The 15,134-nt window shown below is 36.6% G+C and overlaps 1 protein-coding gene across 1 annotated transcript; it reads left to right on the forward strand.

Annotated features, from left to right (window-relative positions):
• The first annotated feature begins 3,867 nt into the window (after positions 1 to 3,867).
• LOC107845713 (methionine aminopeptidase 2B) lies at positions 3,868 to 13,797 on the forward strand. Its single transcript, XM_016690177.2, has 12 exons — positions 3,868 to 4,001; positions 5,431 to 5,593; positions 8,598 to 8,634; positions 8,714 to 8,821; positions 8,947 to 9,046; positions 9,169 to 9,314; positions 9,528 to 9,619; positions 12,249 to 12,343; positions 12,473 to 12,569; positions 12,766 to 12,909; positions 13,017 to 13,234; positions 13,487 to 13,797. Exons 1-12 carry the CDS (start codon positions 3,894 to 3,896, stop codon positions 13,595 to 13,597), a joined length of 1,419 nt encoding a protein of 472 aa, XP_016545663.2. The 5' UTR covers positions 3,868 to 3,893; the 3' UTR covers positions 13,598 to 13,797.
• The last annotated feature ends 1,337 nt before the right edge of the window (positions 13,798 to 15,134 follow it).

The raw sequence follows: 15,134 nt of genomic DNA on the forward strand, positions 1-15,134 counted from the left end.
CATCTGTTGCGACTTATGAATCAATTAGAAGAAATCAAAAAAACTCCTTAAACATATGGTCGATTTATAGCAACAGATGGCATATCTGTTGAAACAGATGGGTTATCTGATGCAACAGATATACAATCTGTTGCCATAACTCAATTAATAAAAATGGTTATTAAAGAAACGAAACGGTTATTGAAAACCAGGTGTATTCGATTTTTAAATTGAGAAAAAAGTTATTTAAATTTAATAAGCTGAAAAGTCATGACTTATCATAATAATAAAAAACTCACCACCAGCTTGATTTAATTAAGTCATTTCTTTTCACAGAAAAGAATAAGAAAATAAATGATAAATACAATTTAACCCGTAAAAAACTCACCAGAAATATTCTTGTTTTAAAATCTTCTGTATTAATTTATATAATTAAAAAGTCAGAAAATTTGGATGTCATGAAGATAAATTTTTAAAAAGGATATATATATTATATGTTGCAACAAATATATTATTTGATGCAACATGTTAACTATTTGTTGCAACGGATGATATATCTGTTGTAACAGATGATTTATCTGATGCAACAGATATATAATCTGTTGTCCAACTCAATGTAAAAAAAACGGTTCCTTGAAAGAACTAATTATGAATAATAATAATAAAGCTGAAAAATCATGACTTATCATAATATTGATTCATTTAATTAAGTCATAACTTTTTACAGTAATTAAGAATGTCATTAATAAATGGAGGTGAACAATTGTGCCTTTAAATCTGCTTTATTAAATTATATAATTAAAAAGTCAAAATTGGATGTCATGAGGATAATTTTTTTTTTAATAATATATATATATATATATTATATGTTGCAACAGATATATTATCTGGTGCAACAAGTTATCTATTTGTTGCAAATCATGATATATCTGTTATAACAGATGATTTATCTGATGCAACAAATATATTATCTGTTGTCCAAAACAGTGTAAAAAAATGATTCCTAAAAAGAACTAATTATTAATAATAATAAAGTTGAAAGTCATGACTTATCATAATATTGATTAATTTAATTAAGTCATAACTTTTTACAGTAATCAAGAATGTCATTAATAAATGGAGGTGAACAGTTGTGATTTTTTGCCTAACTCATTCAAGTTCAATCCTCTATAAATAGGTCCCTCCTTACTTAATTGTTTGTTCTACTACACACTATTTATTTCTCGCTCTTGTTACACCTTCAACTGCTTTCTGTTCAAAGACTTGATAGCTTTTTCTTGTCTCTGGTAAGTTTTTTTCTTAATTTTTGTGTAAATATACGTTGTATTACATTACATTCGAATTCTTTCTTTTCTTTACTTTTGTGTTTACGTGTGTCTTTTGTCAACTTATGCGTTTTTTAGATATGACTGATCTTGTGTGGGATGTCGCTATTTTACGAGACGCCATGAGGGAACTTCAGAAGGAGGTTCATGACCTGCATTGGGAGTTGGCTGCCGTCAGAGTAAGGATGCTGCGGGAGATCCGCAAGCTGCGGAGGGCGCTGCTGCTGCCCTTTGAAGATTGACCAGCTGTCCATACAAATAATAATGATGTTAATAATGATGATAATAATAATTGAGTTTTTTGTTTGTTATCTATGTATTTTTTTTGTTTGTTTTATAAAAAATTATGTGTGATGCACTTGACTTTCTATTTCTTAATTAATTTTCGTGTTGTCTATTTCTATTTCTTAACGAATGACATGTCTACAATTAAGGAATAATTTGATTCCAGTATCAATAACAAGAACATATGAGTTATATGTTAGGTTTTGTGTGTGACAGGTGTTGTATCTGAATTTTATTGTTCGAAACATATTAGTAATCTGATGAAACAGATTATTTATCTGTTGAAACAGATTATTAATCTGGTGCAACAGAATACCCATCTATTCGATTCATATTACGGGCACCTAAAACCCTTAAACATGAATCCATCTAACATGAGTCTAATGTTACAACAGAACATTTATCTGTTGTAGCAGATAATGGATCTGTTTAAACTGATTACTCTTGTATTGCATTCATGTTCGCGTGCAAGCTATTGTTGAAAAAACAACACACTAGCAGTTACCCAGATTCAACTAAAAAGCATAATCTAACTTACCAAAGTCTCCTCTCAAGTAAATTCCAAAGTTGAAAGTGATTTACTAAACAAAATTTGACATAAGAATTTGGTCAAAGAGCAGCAGTTGGGTAACAACAATAACAACAACAACAATGGTCAACAAGAAGAATATGAAGATGATAATGAAGTATAAGATAATGATAATAAATCAGAAGATGATGAATAAAGCAACAGCAACAATGAACAACAAATATCGCTAAGAGAGAGAAAATAACAACGGATGAGGAGAGAGAAAAAGACGCATTTTTCCCTTCATTCCCCGTTATATATTAACTAACATTTAGATCAAAGTGTAAATTTAAAAACTTGTGGGTTATTTTAAAATTTTCAAAACTTTCTTAAACCATAATTAAGTAATTGTCAACTCTACTCAATTATTAAGACTTATTTCACCTACACCCCATTTTAGAACTCCTTTGTCACCTGTGGCCCAAACCTCCAAGTAACTCTTGTTGTTTAAATTAATTTGACTATTAACTTATTATCTCCAATTAATAATATTTCATAAATATATATATCATATGACATCCATATTATATACTAACAGTTTAGGCTACATATCAACATTTTACGAGCTTTTAAACATTGAGTATATCTTTTTTTTTTTTTTAATTGTTTTCATGCAAATAATAAATAAAATAATATGAAATGCACACATTCCAAAGGACTTGCTATCCCACATTTAGCCCGTTTGGTCATAATAAATTTCTCCTATTTTTTAAAAAATTATTCACATTGTTAAAAAAAAAAAAGTTTGATATAAAATTTCAAATACAACTTGAAATTATATTTAGAAAAGTGAAAATACCTAATTACTTAGTTTTACAATTTGCTATCTCACTTTTTTTCCCCTTATCTTGAGCCAGAGGTCTATCGAAAACAACCTTACTACTTCTTCTTCTTCGAAAGTAGTGGTATGAACTGCGTACATCTTACTCCCGACCTCACTATGTGGGAATACACTGAGTTTGTTGTTGTTGTATTTCACTTTTTAGTGAATACATCTAATAGATACCTTGTTAAACACTTTCAAAAACGATATGACCAAACACAAAGAAAGTGATATTTTTTTTTTAATTTTCATGGCCAAACGCCTATTTTATTTGAGATTGCTAATCATGATTTTAGTTCTCATTTGATCATAGATTTTAAAGTTCAAATTTAAAATTTTGAGTTTTGAAGTGGTGATTTTTAAGATTTGAAGTTGTATGTAAATATAAGTTTTACTTGAAAAAATTTAAAATTCTCTAAGTGGAAGACAAGTTTTTAAAAGCTTGAAAATATTTAAAATTTAAAATTCTAAAATCAAAACAAAAATTTTAAAAATTCACACAAATTTCAACAAATATTTTAATTTTTTTTTTTGATAATCTATAACCAAATGTCAAATGTAAAAATTATGGGGCAAGCAACATAATTCCGACAGTTTGAAATTTAATTATATAAAATCTCGATATTTTGCATAATCATTGAAAATCTTAATTTCGAGTCTATCGCGATACATAATTAGCTCCCGATACATTTAATGAAAATATAATTTTTTTGATTTTAGGTCTGTCAAGATACATAATACATTTAATGAAGATATTTTTTTTTTTTTTTGAAAAAATACATAATTAGTTTTTAATATATATTTTTTTATTTGAGTTTGTCTCGATACATCAATAAAACTGTATAATTAGTTGAATTTTTTGTAATATGCTAAGTTGTATATGTGTATATGCTTATGTTATTATTATTCAAAAATGATTTTCTTGACTATTGAAATAAAACCTAGGGCAAAAACATATTTCATCACTTTGGATTTGATAAATGCACTGCCTTGTAACTCTTTTCTTCACTTACAAAGACAGGTATTCTCTTTCCTTCATCTCTCTCTGTATCATTTGCTTAAAGTTTACTTGAAAAAATTGACCTGATTCTTGAATTTTTTTTTTTTTTTTTGCCTTTACCGTCCTTTTTTGTGCTGGCTCTGCAAAAGGGTGTCTGGGTTTTGCCCTTTTTGAGTTAATTGCTACTGTGGTTGAGCTAAATCACCTTCGTGTCATTGTTTGTGTTAATGTTTTTCTTGAAAATTGGACTTTTTTTTACCCATTATGGTGTCTCTTAGTCTCTTGTTTCACTAAAGTTTGCTTTTTTATACCTTTTGACTTTTGTTGTTTCTATCATTTGCTTAAGATTTATTTGTGTCTGAAGTTTCTTGATCGTGGTGTTGAGTGTTGTGTATGGTTTCGGATAGATAGTTTTTAGTGTTATCTTGTGGATGTAGTATTATCTTATGGTTAGTGATGTTAGTTTATTTTGCAGCTTGTACTAGTTTATATGCATTTATGTTTTGTGTTTGTTAAACTGCTATCGATCCTAAGCTAGAGTATGAGGTAGTGGTATGGTCTGCGTACACTCTATACCAGACTCCACTTAGTGGGAATACACTAGGTATGTTGTTGTATGTTGTTGTTGCTCAAGATTTATTGAAAAGATTGGCCCTCTTTGTTGAATCCTGTTTGGTTAATGATTCTTGAAATTTGGGGGTTTTTAGCTTTTACAATATGAGTCTCGTGTTGTTAACTGTTAGTGTTACCACATCCTATTGCTTCCAAAAAATGCTTTTTGTGCTGGTTCTGCAAAGGGTTTCGAGTTTTAGTGCTACTGTGATTGACCTATCTCCTTAATCTTCATCTCCCAGAATGTGTACCTATTATCTTCTTTCTTAGATTTTCTTCTCCAATTTAATGGAAGTTTGCTATTCTGTATCTTTGAGTTTTGTTATCTCTATAATTGAAAAGGGTGGCGCTTTTTCTTGAACCTAGTTTGGTTAATGATTGATTCTTGAAAATTGGGATTTTTTGCTTTTACAATATGAATTCATGCTGCTAACTGATAATATTACCACATGCTTTAGTATTGACCCTTGAAAAAGATTCCCCTTTTTTGTGCTGGTTCTGTGAAAGGGCCATTTCAGGTTCAACTGTTACTGTTATCGAGCTATATCCTTCAATTCTTTGTTCATGTTTCTGCTTTTTCCTTGAAAATTGGAGCAGTTGCTTTTGCTGTATGCTATCGCTTTCTTGTTGCCCCTTGAATTTTGTTTTTTCTTATCCTTTTCCTGGTTCCTACAAATGGTTAGCCTGATTTGTGTCTGTTTTTTGACAACCTGAAATAATTATTGCGTTCTTCTTGGTTGTGTGCCATTAGGTTCTTCACTATTCTTTGAGTATATTGCTGTGCAATTGTTAACACCTTCCCCCAATACCTCACACTTGATTTTCCACTGCACTGTAGACGTTGATAATGGCAAAAGAAGAGCCAAACTCTGCTTCCGTTGTTTCTGAAGGAACATCTGAGGTTCATGATGATAATGAAACGACCAATGGGTCTGCTCCCTCATTGCAAAAGGAGGTTGAGGAGAAAGTTGATGGGTTGACATTGGATGAGCCGGCGACAGGTAATCCTTCAAGTCAAAGAAATGCTAAAATTATAGTACCAGATTAATTTGCTTGTGAACGAATGAATGCATGTACTTTCCTTTCTTTTTAGTTTTAGGTTTTACTTTTCCCCTTGAAAGTGTTAATAAGTTATTCTTACAGTCTTGCATAGATTAATGCTGTTACGTTTATAAACAAACGAAAGTTAATGATAAAATTTGTCTTTTATACGGTATTGATTGTTGTTTTCTATTCTACTACATTGAAGTTTGATATGTTTTAACTGTTTTATTTAGAGTGGTGGAGGGCTTGGAATGTGAAGAATTTCGTTCTTTGAGATTTGTTATGAACACGGGTCAACGTTAAAGTGGAGGAATTAAGATTGTGTGTGTTAGGGGAACTGGAGCACTCAGGGGAGTGTCGGGATTTTAGCTATTGTAGACGTTTTAAGGTTGACGAGGTTAGACAGGCAGTCCGCAGGATGCGAAGGGGTAGGGCGACGGGGCCGGATGAGATACCGGTGGAGTTTTGGAAGTTCGTTGGAGAGGCTGGTGTAAGGTGGTTGACTGCATTGTTCAATGAAATTTTCAGGACGGCAAAGATGCCCGAGGCGTGGAGGTGGAGTACCATGATCCCCCTCTATAAGAATAAGGGGGACATTCAGTGTTGCAATAACTACAGGGGGATTAAGTTACTGAGTCACTCTATGAAGATATGGGAGAGAGTGGTCGAGGTGAGGCTGAGACGGATAGTGTCTATTTCGGAAAACCAGTTCGGATTTATGCCTGGCCGCTCGACGACGGAGGCAATCCACCTGGTACGGAGGTTGGTGGAGCAGTATAGGGAGAGGAAGAAGGATCTGCACATGGTGTTCATCGACCTGGAAAAGGCGTACGACAAAGTCCCCAGGGAAGTGCTTTGGAGATGCTTGGAGGTGAGTGGAGTACCGCAGGCATATATACGAGTAATTAAGGATATGTATGAGGGAGCGAAAACCCAGGTGAGGACGGCGGGAGGAGACTCAGAGCATTTCACTGTCCTGACAGGATTGCATCAGGGATCTACTCTTAGTCCTTTTTTGTTTGCGTTAGTAATGGATGTGTTGACGCGGCGTATCCAAGGGGAGGTGCCGTGGTGTATGCTTTTTGCAGACGATGTAGTCCTGATAGATGAGACTCGACGGGGTGTGAATGACAAATTAGAGCTGTGGAGGCAAACTCTGGAGTCTAAAGGGTTCAGGGTGAGCAGAACCAAGACAGAGTATGTGGAATGTAAGTTTAATGACGTGAGGCGGGAGAATGAGGTAGTAGTGAGGCTAGAAGCACAGGAGGTAGGGAAGAGGGATAAGTTCAAGTATCTCGGGTCCGTGATCCAGAGTAACGGTGAGATTGACGAGGATGTCTCGCACCGTATTGGGGCGGGATGGATGAAGTGGAAACTCGCATCGGGGGTGCTGTGTGATAAGAAGGTGCCGCCCAAGCTTAAAGGCAAATTCTATAGGGTGGTAGTCCGTCCGGCCTTGCTGTATGGAGCGGAGTGTTGGCCAGTTAAGAACTCCCACATCCAAAAAATGAAGGTGGCAGAAATGCGGATGTTGCGCTGGATGTGTGGACTGACCCGAGGGGATAGAGTTCGGAATGAGACTATCCGGGAGAAGGTTGGTGTGACTTCAGTGGAGTGTAAGATGCGGGAAGCACGATTGAGATGGTTCGGACACGTGAAGAGGAGGGGCATGGATGCTCCGGTCCGTAGGTGTGAGAGGCTAGCGTTGGATGGTTTTAGACGGGGTAGAGGTAGACCGAAGAAGTACTGGGGTGAGGTGATTAGGCGGGACATGGAACAGTTACAGCTCACCGAGGACATGACCCTAGATAGGAAGGTCTGGAAGATGCGAATTACGGCAGAGGATTAGGGCCAGTTCGGGTCGCTAGTGTAGGGAATTAATTGGTGGGGGTGTATTCCTGTTATGATTCTGTATTCAGTGTTTCGTGTTCCGTGTTCCATGTTTATTACGAATCTGGGTGCTTTCCTCTGCTTTATATTCCTGCAATCCTGCTTTACTCTGTTTTATATCCCCTATGGGTGCCGTATCTATGTTATGTCATCTGCTGCTGTGCTGTACTATGTGTTTGTGTGATATCTCGTGACTTGAGCCGGGGGTCTTTCGGAAACAGCCTTTCTACTTCATCAGAGGTAGAGGTATGGACTGCGTACATCTTACCCCCCCAGACCCCACTAAGTGGGAATACACTGGGTTTGTTGTTGTTGTTGTTGTTGTGTTATATCTTTCACCGAACAGCTGAGAACGTTTAGATGCCATAGAAAAATTAATAATTAAAGAATGTTTGGATGCAATTGAAGTAGAAGTTGCAAAAGAAGTGAGTGAAAAAAAAAATCCCTGCACAGGCTTGTAAAATTCTGAGCTATTTGAACTCGATACTTCAGCAGTATCTTGATCAAAAAGTTACTGTCAGATAATATTCTGAATGAGTTCATGCATAAACCAACGGACAAGAGCTGTTTAATTACAAGTACAATCCATGAAACTGATGTTGGTCTGGTCTTCCACTTCCCATTCCATTCATTTTCATTTGAAACGACAAAACCAATCCTCTTGGATGTAGCACTCTTCACCGATGTAGAAGTTGAATTGGATAGTAGGGTGCTGTTTTGATAGAATTAACTTCTGCAAATCGGTATTCAAGCTAATGCCTTTCCACTCAAATGTAAACTTGGATTAGATAGAAGGTGCAGTCTGATGGAACTAACTTCTGCTAAATGGCAATTTGTTATTCAAGCTAACGCTTTGTCCACAAATTAAATAAGGAAAAAGTGTTGAACTTGTCATACTTTATGGTTCTAGGAAAAGGACATGTATTTTGTTTTTCTATTCCTGTGCTTGATCTCAGTTCTAAGATTCTGTGATCTTTCTCATCGCCTGGCCTCTGGCCATCATTTCCCTTAAGGGTACTAGATTCATTTGGTTGCCTCTAATACCTGCGCCGTTTATTTGCGATTTTACAGAAGCCGCAAAGAAGAAGAAAAAGAAAAATAAGAGCAAGTGAGAGCCACTCAAACCCAAGAATCTCTCTTGTGCTTTTCCGTAGCGACATGTTACATTTCTTTATTTGCAAATGCAGGAAGAAAAAGGAGCCACCTCAGCAGACTGATCCACCTTCGATTCCTGTAGCTGAGCTTTATCCTTCTGGAGAATTTCCAGAAGGTGAAATTCAACAATACAAAGATGAGTATGTATACCTGCATTTAGTATCTGTTGTTATTTCCTTTTACCCTTCTTTACTCTTCAAACTGAAACTTCATCTTGTCATTCTAAATTTGAGTATTCCGGGATGATTTTTATTTGATGATGTAGTAACTTGTGGAGGACTACGTCTGAGGAAAAGAGGGAATTGGAGCGCCTGGAGAAACCAATTTATAACTCTGTTCGTCAAGCAGCAGAAGTTCATCGTCAGGTTAGTATCTACATTCGATGCGGGCTAGCAGTTTCTTTTCTGACTTAATTGTAAGAAAATGAATATTTATGTTTCTTGTCAATTAAATATTTATGGTATTTTTCTTTAATTCCAACCCGTAGGTTCGGAAATACATCAGGCAAATTGCTAAGCCTGGGATATTAATGACTGATCTGTGTGAGACTCTGGAGAATAAGGTTCGCAAATTGATTTCAGAGAATGGTCTTCAGGCTGGTATTGCATTCCCTACAGGGTGCTCATTAAACTGGTAACAGTACTTTTTTCCAGACCTCTTTTGGCTGTTAAAATGTGCAACTTATTTGATTTACTAAAAAAAAGTGAGACTGATGTTAGCATCATTTGGTCAGTGAATGGTATCTTAGTAAATAATCTAGCAATTGGCCTATATATCATGTTTGTTCACATTCCTTGCTGTGCTTTTTTTTTTTTATTTATCAGTTTTCGTTATGTCTCATTGCAGGGTTGCAGCTCATTGGACCCCCAATTCGGGAGATAAAACTGTGCTTCAGTATGATGATGTAATGAAATTGGACTTTGGAACCCATATTGATGGTAATATAATCCGTTCCTCATCTATGTTAATCATGGATGTGCTTTTGGTATGGATTTTATGGTTTATGGTATTAGTCTCGTCGCCTTATGTGTGTATCGAAAAATGTTTGTCTTTTGGTTGGAAGTTGGTAACAATAGTTCCTATGGTGTTATATGAGGTGTCTGGTAGTGGAGTGCAAAAATAGTGTTATCAAAAGCAAATAGCACAAAAAGTCTCCAAGCTTTGTTGGGGCTTTAATCTCAAACCGCAAATATAGTGTGGGTTTTAATGAAAAAAGGCGTAACGGGAGAAAGAAAATACAAAATATGTATGTTTAGTCCAAGACTAATAATTACAGGTACGTTCACAAATATATGAACGAAGAAATTTGAAAAAATAGGATAAAGTAAAATATCAATTGTTTAGTGTCGCCTCCTCGTAAGAGGTTCATTGGCAAGGAAAAATATGCCTTAGAACCTTCCAAGAAATTTGAAAAAAAGGATAAACTAAAATATCAATTGTTCAGTGTCGCCTCTTCATAAGAGGTTCATTGACAAGTCAAAATATGCCTTAGAACCTTGATGACGACATTGAAGTGCACGTTAAGCGAGGCTAAGTTCTCAACATGTTGTAAGCCTCGCTTTGGGGCTTAAGTGCGCTCTAAGCGCACCTTTACAACACTGTACAAAAAAGAACCACATTTTTGTTGAAATGTTTGGCATCAGTATTGAGCTTCCGTTTGTTGTATTGAGCTTCCGTTTGTTGTAACGATCTATCTGGGGGGATTTGTTCTCCCCCTGTTACTTCAGGGCCCCTACTACTCGCTTCCGTTTGTTGTATTGAGCTTCCGTTTGTTGTAACGATCTATCTGGGGGGATTTGTTCTCCCCCTGTTACTTCGGGGCCCCTACTACTCACTTGCTCCGTTTGCCAGTGTTCAGTACCACTCCAAACTAGAAGAGAAGGAGATTGGATGGTTGAAAAAAACCATATCTTTCTAAATAAGGGAGAATCACCTTGATAAATAAACATTATCCAGCACACGAGTCACCTTTGGGACGGAATCAAAAATAGGCCAAAGAATATCATTTGATTATTTGAGACAGGGTTGCCATCTATAAAGGGGGGAAGTTTGGGGTGCTGTGGAGCCAATCATGGAGACATTTGAAAGTGTGGAGCAAAATAAGTATTTGCAATTTGTCGTCTTTTTTAATCCAAAATTAATTTTCCTTTGCTTTGCATGCCCTTGGTTTTTATATGCTTTACTCTATGGGAAACGACCTCTCCACCTTCATGAGGTAAGGGTAAGGCTGCATACACACCGAACTCCCAGATCCCACTTGTGGGATTACATCGGGTATGTTGTTGTTCCTTTTTGACATATTTCTCCATTTTTTGCTTCTTTTGAGTTGATACACTTTAGAGCGTACACATTTAGTGAGTTTAAGCTATAAAACCTTGCTTAAAGAGGCCAAAATTCATGTAAAAGACGTTGATAAGTTGGTAAAATCCCGACCTATCAACAAGCCACTTGATTTTTGACGGCTGATAGGTTAGTTGGATGATACCATCTTCAAATGCTTAAGGCTGAAGTCATACTATGACGATATATTCACCTGACCCCTTCGGAAATCATAATGGAGTTTGCATGTTACCAGTTTCACAAAAAAAAAAAATTAAATCATAATGGAGTTTGAGAGTACCGAAGATGGTACCTTTTTTGGGGTATGTAGCATGGTATGCTATCTTGACTGCAGATAAACCGGGGAGAAGATGTTGTCGACTTGTCATGAGCCCCGCTGGTTCTTATGCAAAAGATATGGGAAAGAGGTTGTTATCTCCTTTCATGACGTTGTAGATTTTGTTGCGAGTTATGGGTGATGATTATGCTTTTTTCAACATCCAATGAGTTGTCCATAGTGTACAGTGACTGAAATGACGACGTAGTTTTGTTGTGAGTTATGGGTGATGATCTACGCTTTTGTAAACATCCAATGAGTTGTCCATAGTACGGTAACTGAAATGATAATAGGCTGGCGGATGTGCAGATTGATAGCAACAGAAGTCTTGTTATGGAAACTGACACCATTTTGTACTCTCGTTCAAAATTAAGAAAACGCTTATTCGAAACTTGTATGGGGATCTCATAATGTGGTTAAAGTCACTTTTCGCTGTATTGTATTTGTGCTTTGAAATACAACTTCCCTTGTAAAATAACACCACCTTGCAGTAACATAAATAAATTTGTTTGGATTATTAAAACTAATCATGACAATTCGATTTAAGCCGTGCTCTTGTGATTGTACAATTCTCCTTATCTAGGCATATTAGTTTATCCCCTTGATTCAAACCATATTAGGCCGAGTGTCTATCCGAAACAGCCTCTCTATCCCTACGAGGTAGGGGTAAAGTCTGCACACACACTACCCTCCCAGATCCCACGTTTGGGGTTACATTGGGTATGTTGTTGATCCAGACCATATTATGGTCCTATCTCTAGTCTAATAGTACTGTATTTCGCCATTGTCCCCTCAGACACTTAACCGCCTCCTTTCGTTGAAAGAGTCTGTCTAAGCTGTATTTGCTCCCACTCTCTCGTTGTCGTTCATTTTTATAATAAGGTGGTGGTTTAACCTGTTGTTACTTGCAGGACGTATCGTGGACTGTGCATTTACTGTGGCCTTCAATCCTATGTTCGATCCACTGCTTGAAGCTTCACGGGAAGCCACTAATACTGGCATTAAGGTGGATATTGCTTAAATAGGAAATCGGATTATGGAAAATTGGTAGTCTTCACCCAAAAGGGCTACTAGCTAGCTTATCGGAAGCATTAGTAAGTTTTAGGGCCCATTCATGACATGAATTTTTATGTAGGAAGCAGGAATTGACGTACGCCTTTGTGACGTTGGTGCTGCAATCCAAGAGGTTATGGAATCCTATGTAGTGGAAATCAATGGGAAGGTGTTCCAAGGTACGATAATTTGTAGAAACGTTTATTTCTACTTTGTTTTGTTAAGACCAATATCATGGCATCGGAGCGTGTAGAAGAGCTCATATGTGTATAAGCGTAGTAATTTCATTAGTGTGTAAACGTAACTGTCTGTTAAGTGTTACCAACTCTCTGGCTATTTCTACAGCGAAATTCTGACCAATATTGTCATTGGCAGTTAAGAGCATCCGGAATCTGAATGGGCACAGTATCGGCCAGTATCAAATCCATGCAGGAAAATCTGTTCCGATTGTTAAAGGAGGAGAACAAACTAAAATGGAAGAGGGTGAATTTTATGCAATTGAGACCTTTGGATCAACAGGTAAATTTCTGTTTCGTTTGTATGAAAGAGCGACTTCAATGTATCTGGCAAATCCTGGATACGTGGAGGGACAAAACTGACTTTCATCTTGTATGACCCTGTCTTAGGGAAGGGATATGTGAGGGAAGATCTAGAATGCAGCCATTACATGAAGAACTTTGATATCGGACACATTCCACTGCGGCTACCCCGAGCAAAGCAACTGCTAGCAACAATAAATAAGAACTTCTCCACATTGGCGTTCTGCAGACGTTATCTAGACAGACTCGGTGAAACAAAATATCTGATGGCATTGAAGAACTTATGTGATGCTGGAATTGTTCAGGTACGTGACCTCAAGCTAACACTCAACGTGTTTGGCTCAATTGTGGCGTTCATGCAACCTTTACTTATGACCTTTATAGCGTCTATTGGAAACAACCTTTCACTTCTTTTGAGTCGAGGATCTATTGGAAACGACCTCTCTACCTGCAAAGATAGGGGTAAGGTCTGTGTACATCCTATCCTACTCTCCCCAGACTCCCACTTGTATGATCGAAAATTGAAATTTTGCTATCTTTTACTTTTTCTTTGGCAGCCATATCCTCCACTTTGCGATATCAAAGGGAGCTACGTATCTCAGTTTGAGCACACCATTTTACTTCGTCCTACTTGCAAAGAGGTGGTATCGAGAGGCGATGACTATTAAAACCAATAGCATATCTCTTGCATTGTTTTGTATTCCGAAATTCAGTGAAGAGAAAGCGATGACTATCTTGTTTCCGTAATACTTCTCTTCGTGTACCATCGAATTTCTGTGAGGAAGTATCTTTTGCAGCAAGACTGAATGTTATACAACATGATATCGTAAGTTTTTTTATGAATCTATCGAGTATATGATTTCAGCCATGAAGCTGGTAGGTTGTACGCGAGTCATACGTAGCTTGAACTATGATGCCACGATATTTAGCTATGGTCGATCGGGAAAATGGTGGTAGAATAAACTGTGATATCTTCATTCTGCATAAAATTCTGAAGGTTGGAACAAATGTATCCTTTTTTTTAAAGCATTAGTGACTTCATTGAGCCGGGGGTCGATCGGAATCAGCCTCTCTATTTCATCAGAGGCACTTGTATGGATTGCGTACAGTTTATCCTCTCCAGACTCCACTTTGTAGGAATACGTTTGGTATGTTGTTTGCAATAGTGACTTCATTGAGCTGGGGGTCTATCGGAAGCAACCTCTCTACTTCATCTGAGGTAGTTGTATGGACTGCGTACAATTTACCCTCTCTAGACTCCACTTTGTGGGAGTATGCTGGGTATGGTGTTGTTTGTAATAGTGACTTTTCATTATTCATACGAGTCTAATTCAACCATTTTTGTTCAATGTCTAAAAGTTTTATGTGAAATTTGTACTTTACCCTCTCAGTTTTGTTCTCACTAAATTAGTGGCAGAGCCACAACCGAAGAGGGGTGGTCAGATGAACACTCTTTGTCGGAATTTTTTTTCGAGTATATAGGTTAAATATTGATATTTATGGTTATATACATGTTGCACACTCTTGACAAGCTAGAGAAGCATAGTCCAGTGGCCAAGAGTGTGTTTTCACATCAACAATCTGGGTTCGAACCTTAGCAAGTGCAACAGTGCTTTATTTTTATTTTTTTTTCTAAACAGTTCTTTGCCCAAGGAAATATATGAACGCTCTTAACCAAAACTCTGGCTCCGCCACTGCATTGAATGTAGAATTTTAGTCACGGGTTTGAGCTATGGAAACAATCGCTAACACTTGCATTAGGTAGGGCTATGACCTTTTTTCGAATCTACGTAAATGTGGAATGTTTTGTGCTCTAGACTGCGTTTTACTAAATATAAAGTTTTGTCATCAAATTTACAATGTATGATTAATATAATAAACTTGAGTGAAAATTGTTAGTTAATTGGGAAAAAAAATACGAGAAAAAGGGTCAAAAATATTTGTGAACTATTCAAAATGGAGCAAAAATACTTTTCGTTAGTTTTTTGGCTCAAAATATTCCTTCGTTAATTTTTTAGCTTAAAAATACCCCCTGCTATAATAGAATGACACCAAACATGCCACGTAGATAAAAAAGGCCACTTGGACAATCCACGTCCCAGACAACTCTTCAAGCTAGCTCGATATTGAACTGTCCCAGCTTCTTTCACGTGGACGCAATTTTTCACGTGGATGCTATCAAATTACCTTTTTTGTCCACGTGAT

This window comes from Capsicum annuum, chromosome 8, assembly GCF_002878395.1.
Source record: "Capsicum annuum cultivar UCD-10X-F1 chromosome 8, UCD10Xv1.1, whole genome shotgun sequence".
In the NCBI taxonomy this organism is placed as follows: domain Eukaryota; kingdom Viridiplantae; phylum Streptophyta; class Magnoliopsida; order Solanales; family Solanaceae; genus Capsicum; species Capsicum annuum.

What these genes read in the sequence shown, in the direction of transcription:
- LOC107845713 (XM_016690177.2), top strand. Translation starts at nt 3,894, where the DNA reads ATGATTTTCTTGACTATTGAAATAAAACCTAGGGCAAAAACATATTTC. An exon ending in ATTCAACAATACAAAGATGA is followed by an intron (nt 8,822 to 8,946) that starts GTATGTATACCT and finishes TTGATGATGTAG; the next exon opens with TAACTTGTGGAGGACTACGT. An exon ending in CAGCAGAAGTTCATCGTCAG is followed by an intron (nt 9,047 to 9,168) that starts GTTAGTATCTAC and finishes TCCAACCCGTAG; the next exon opens with GTTCGGAAATACATCAGGCA.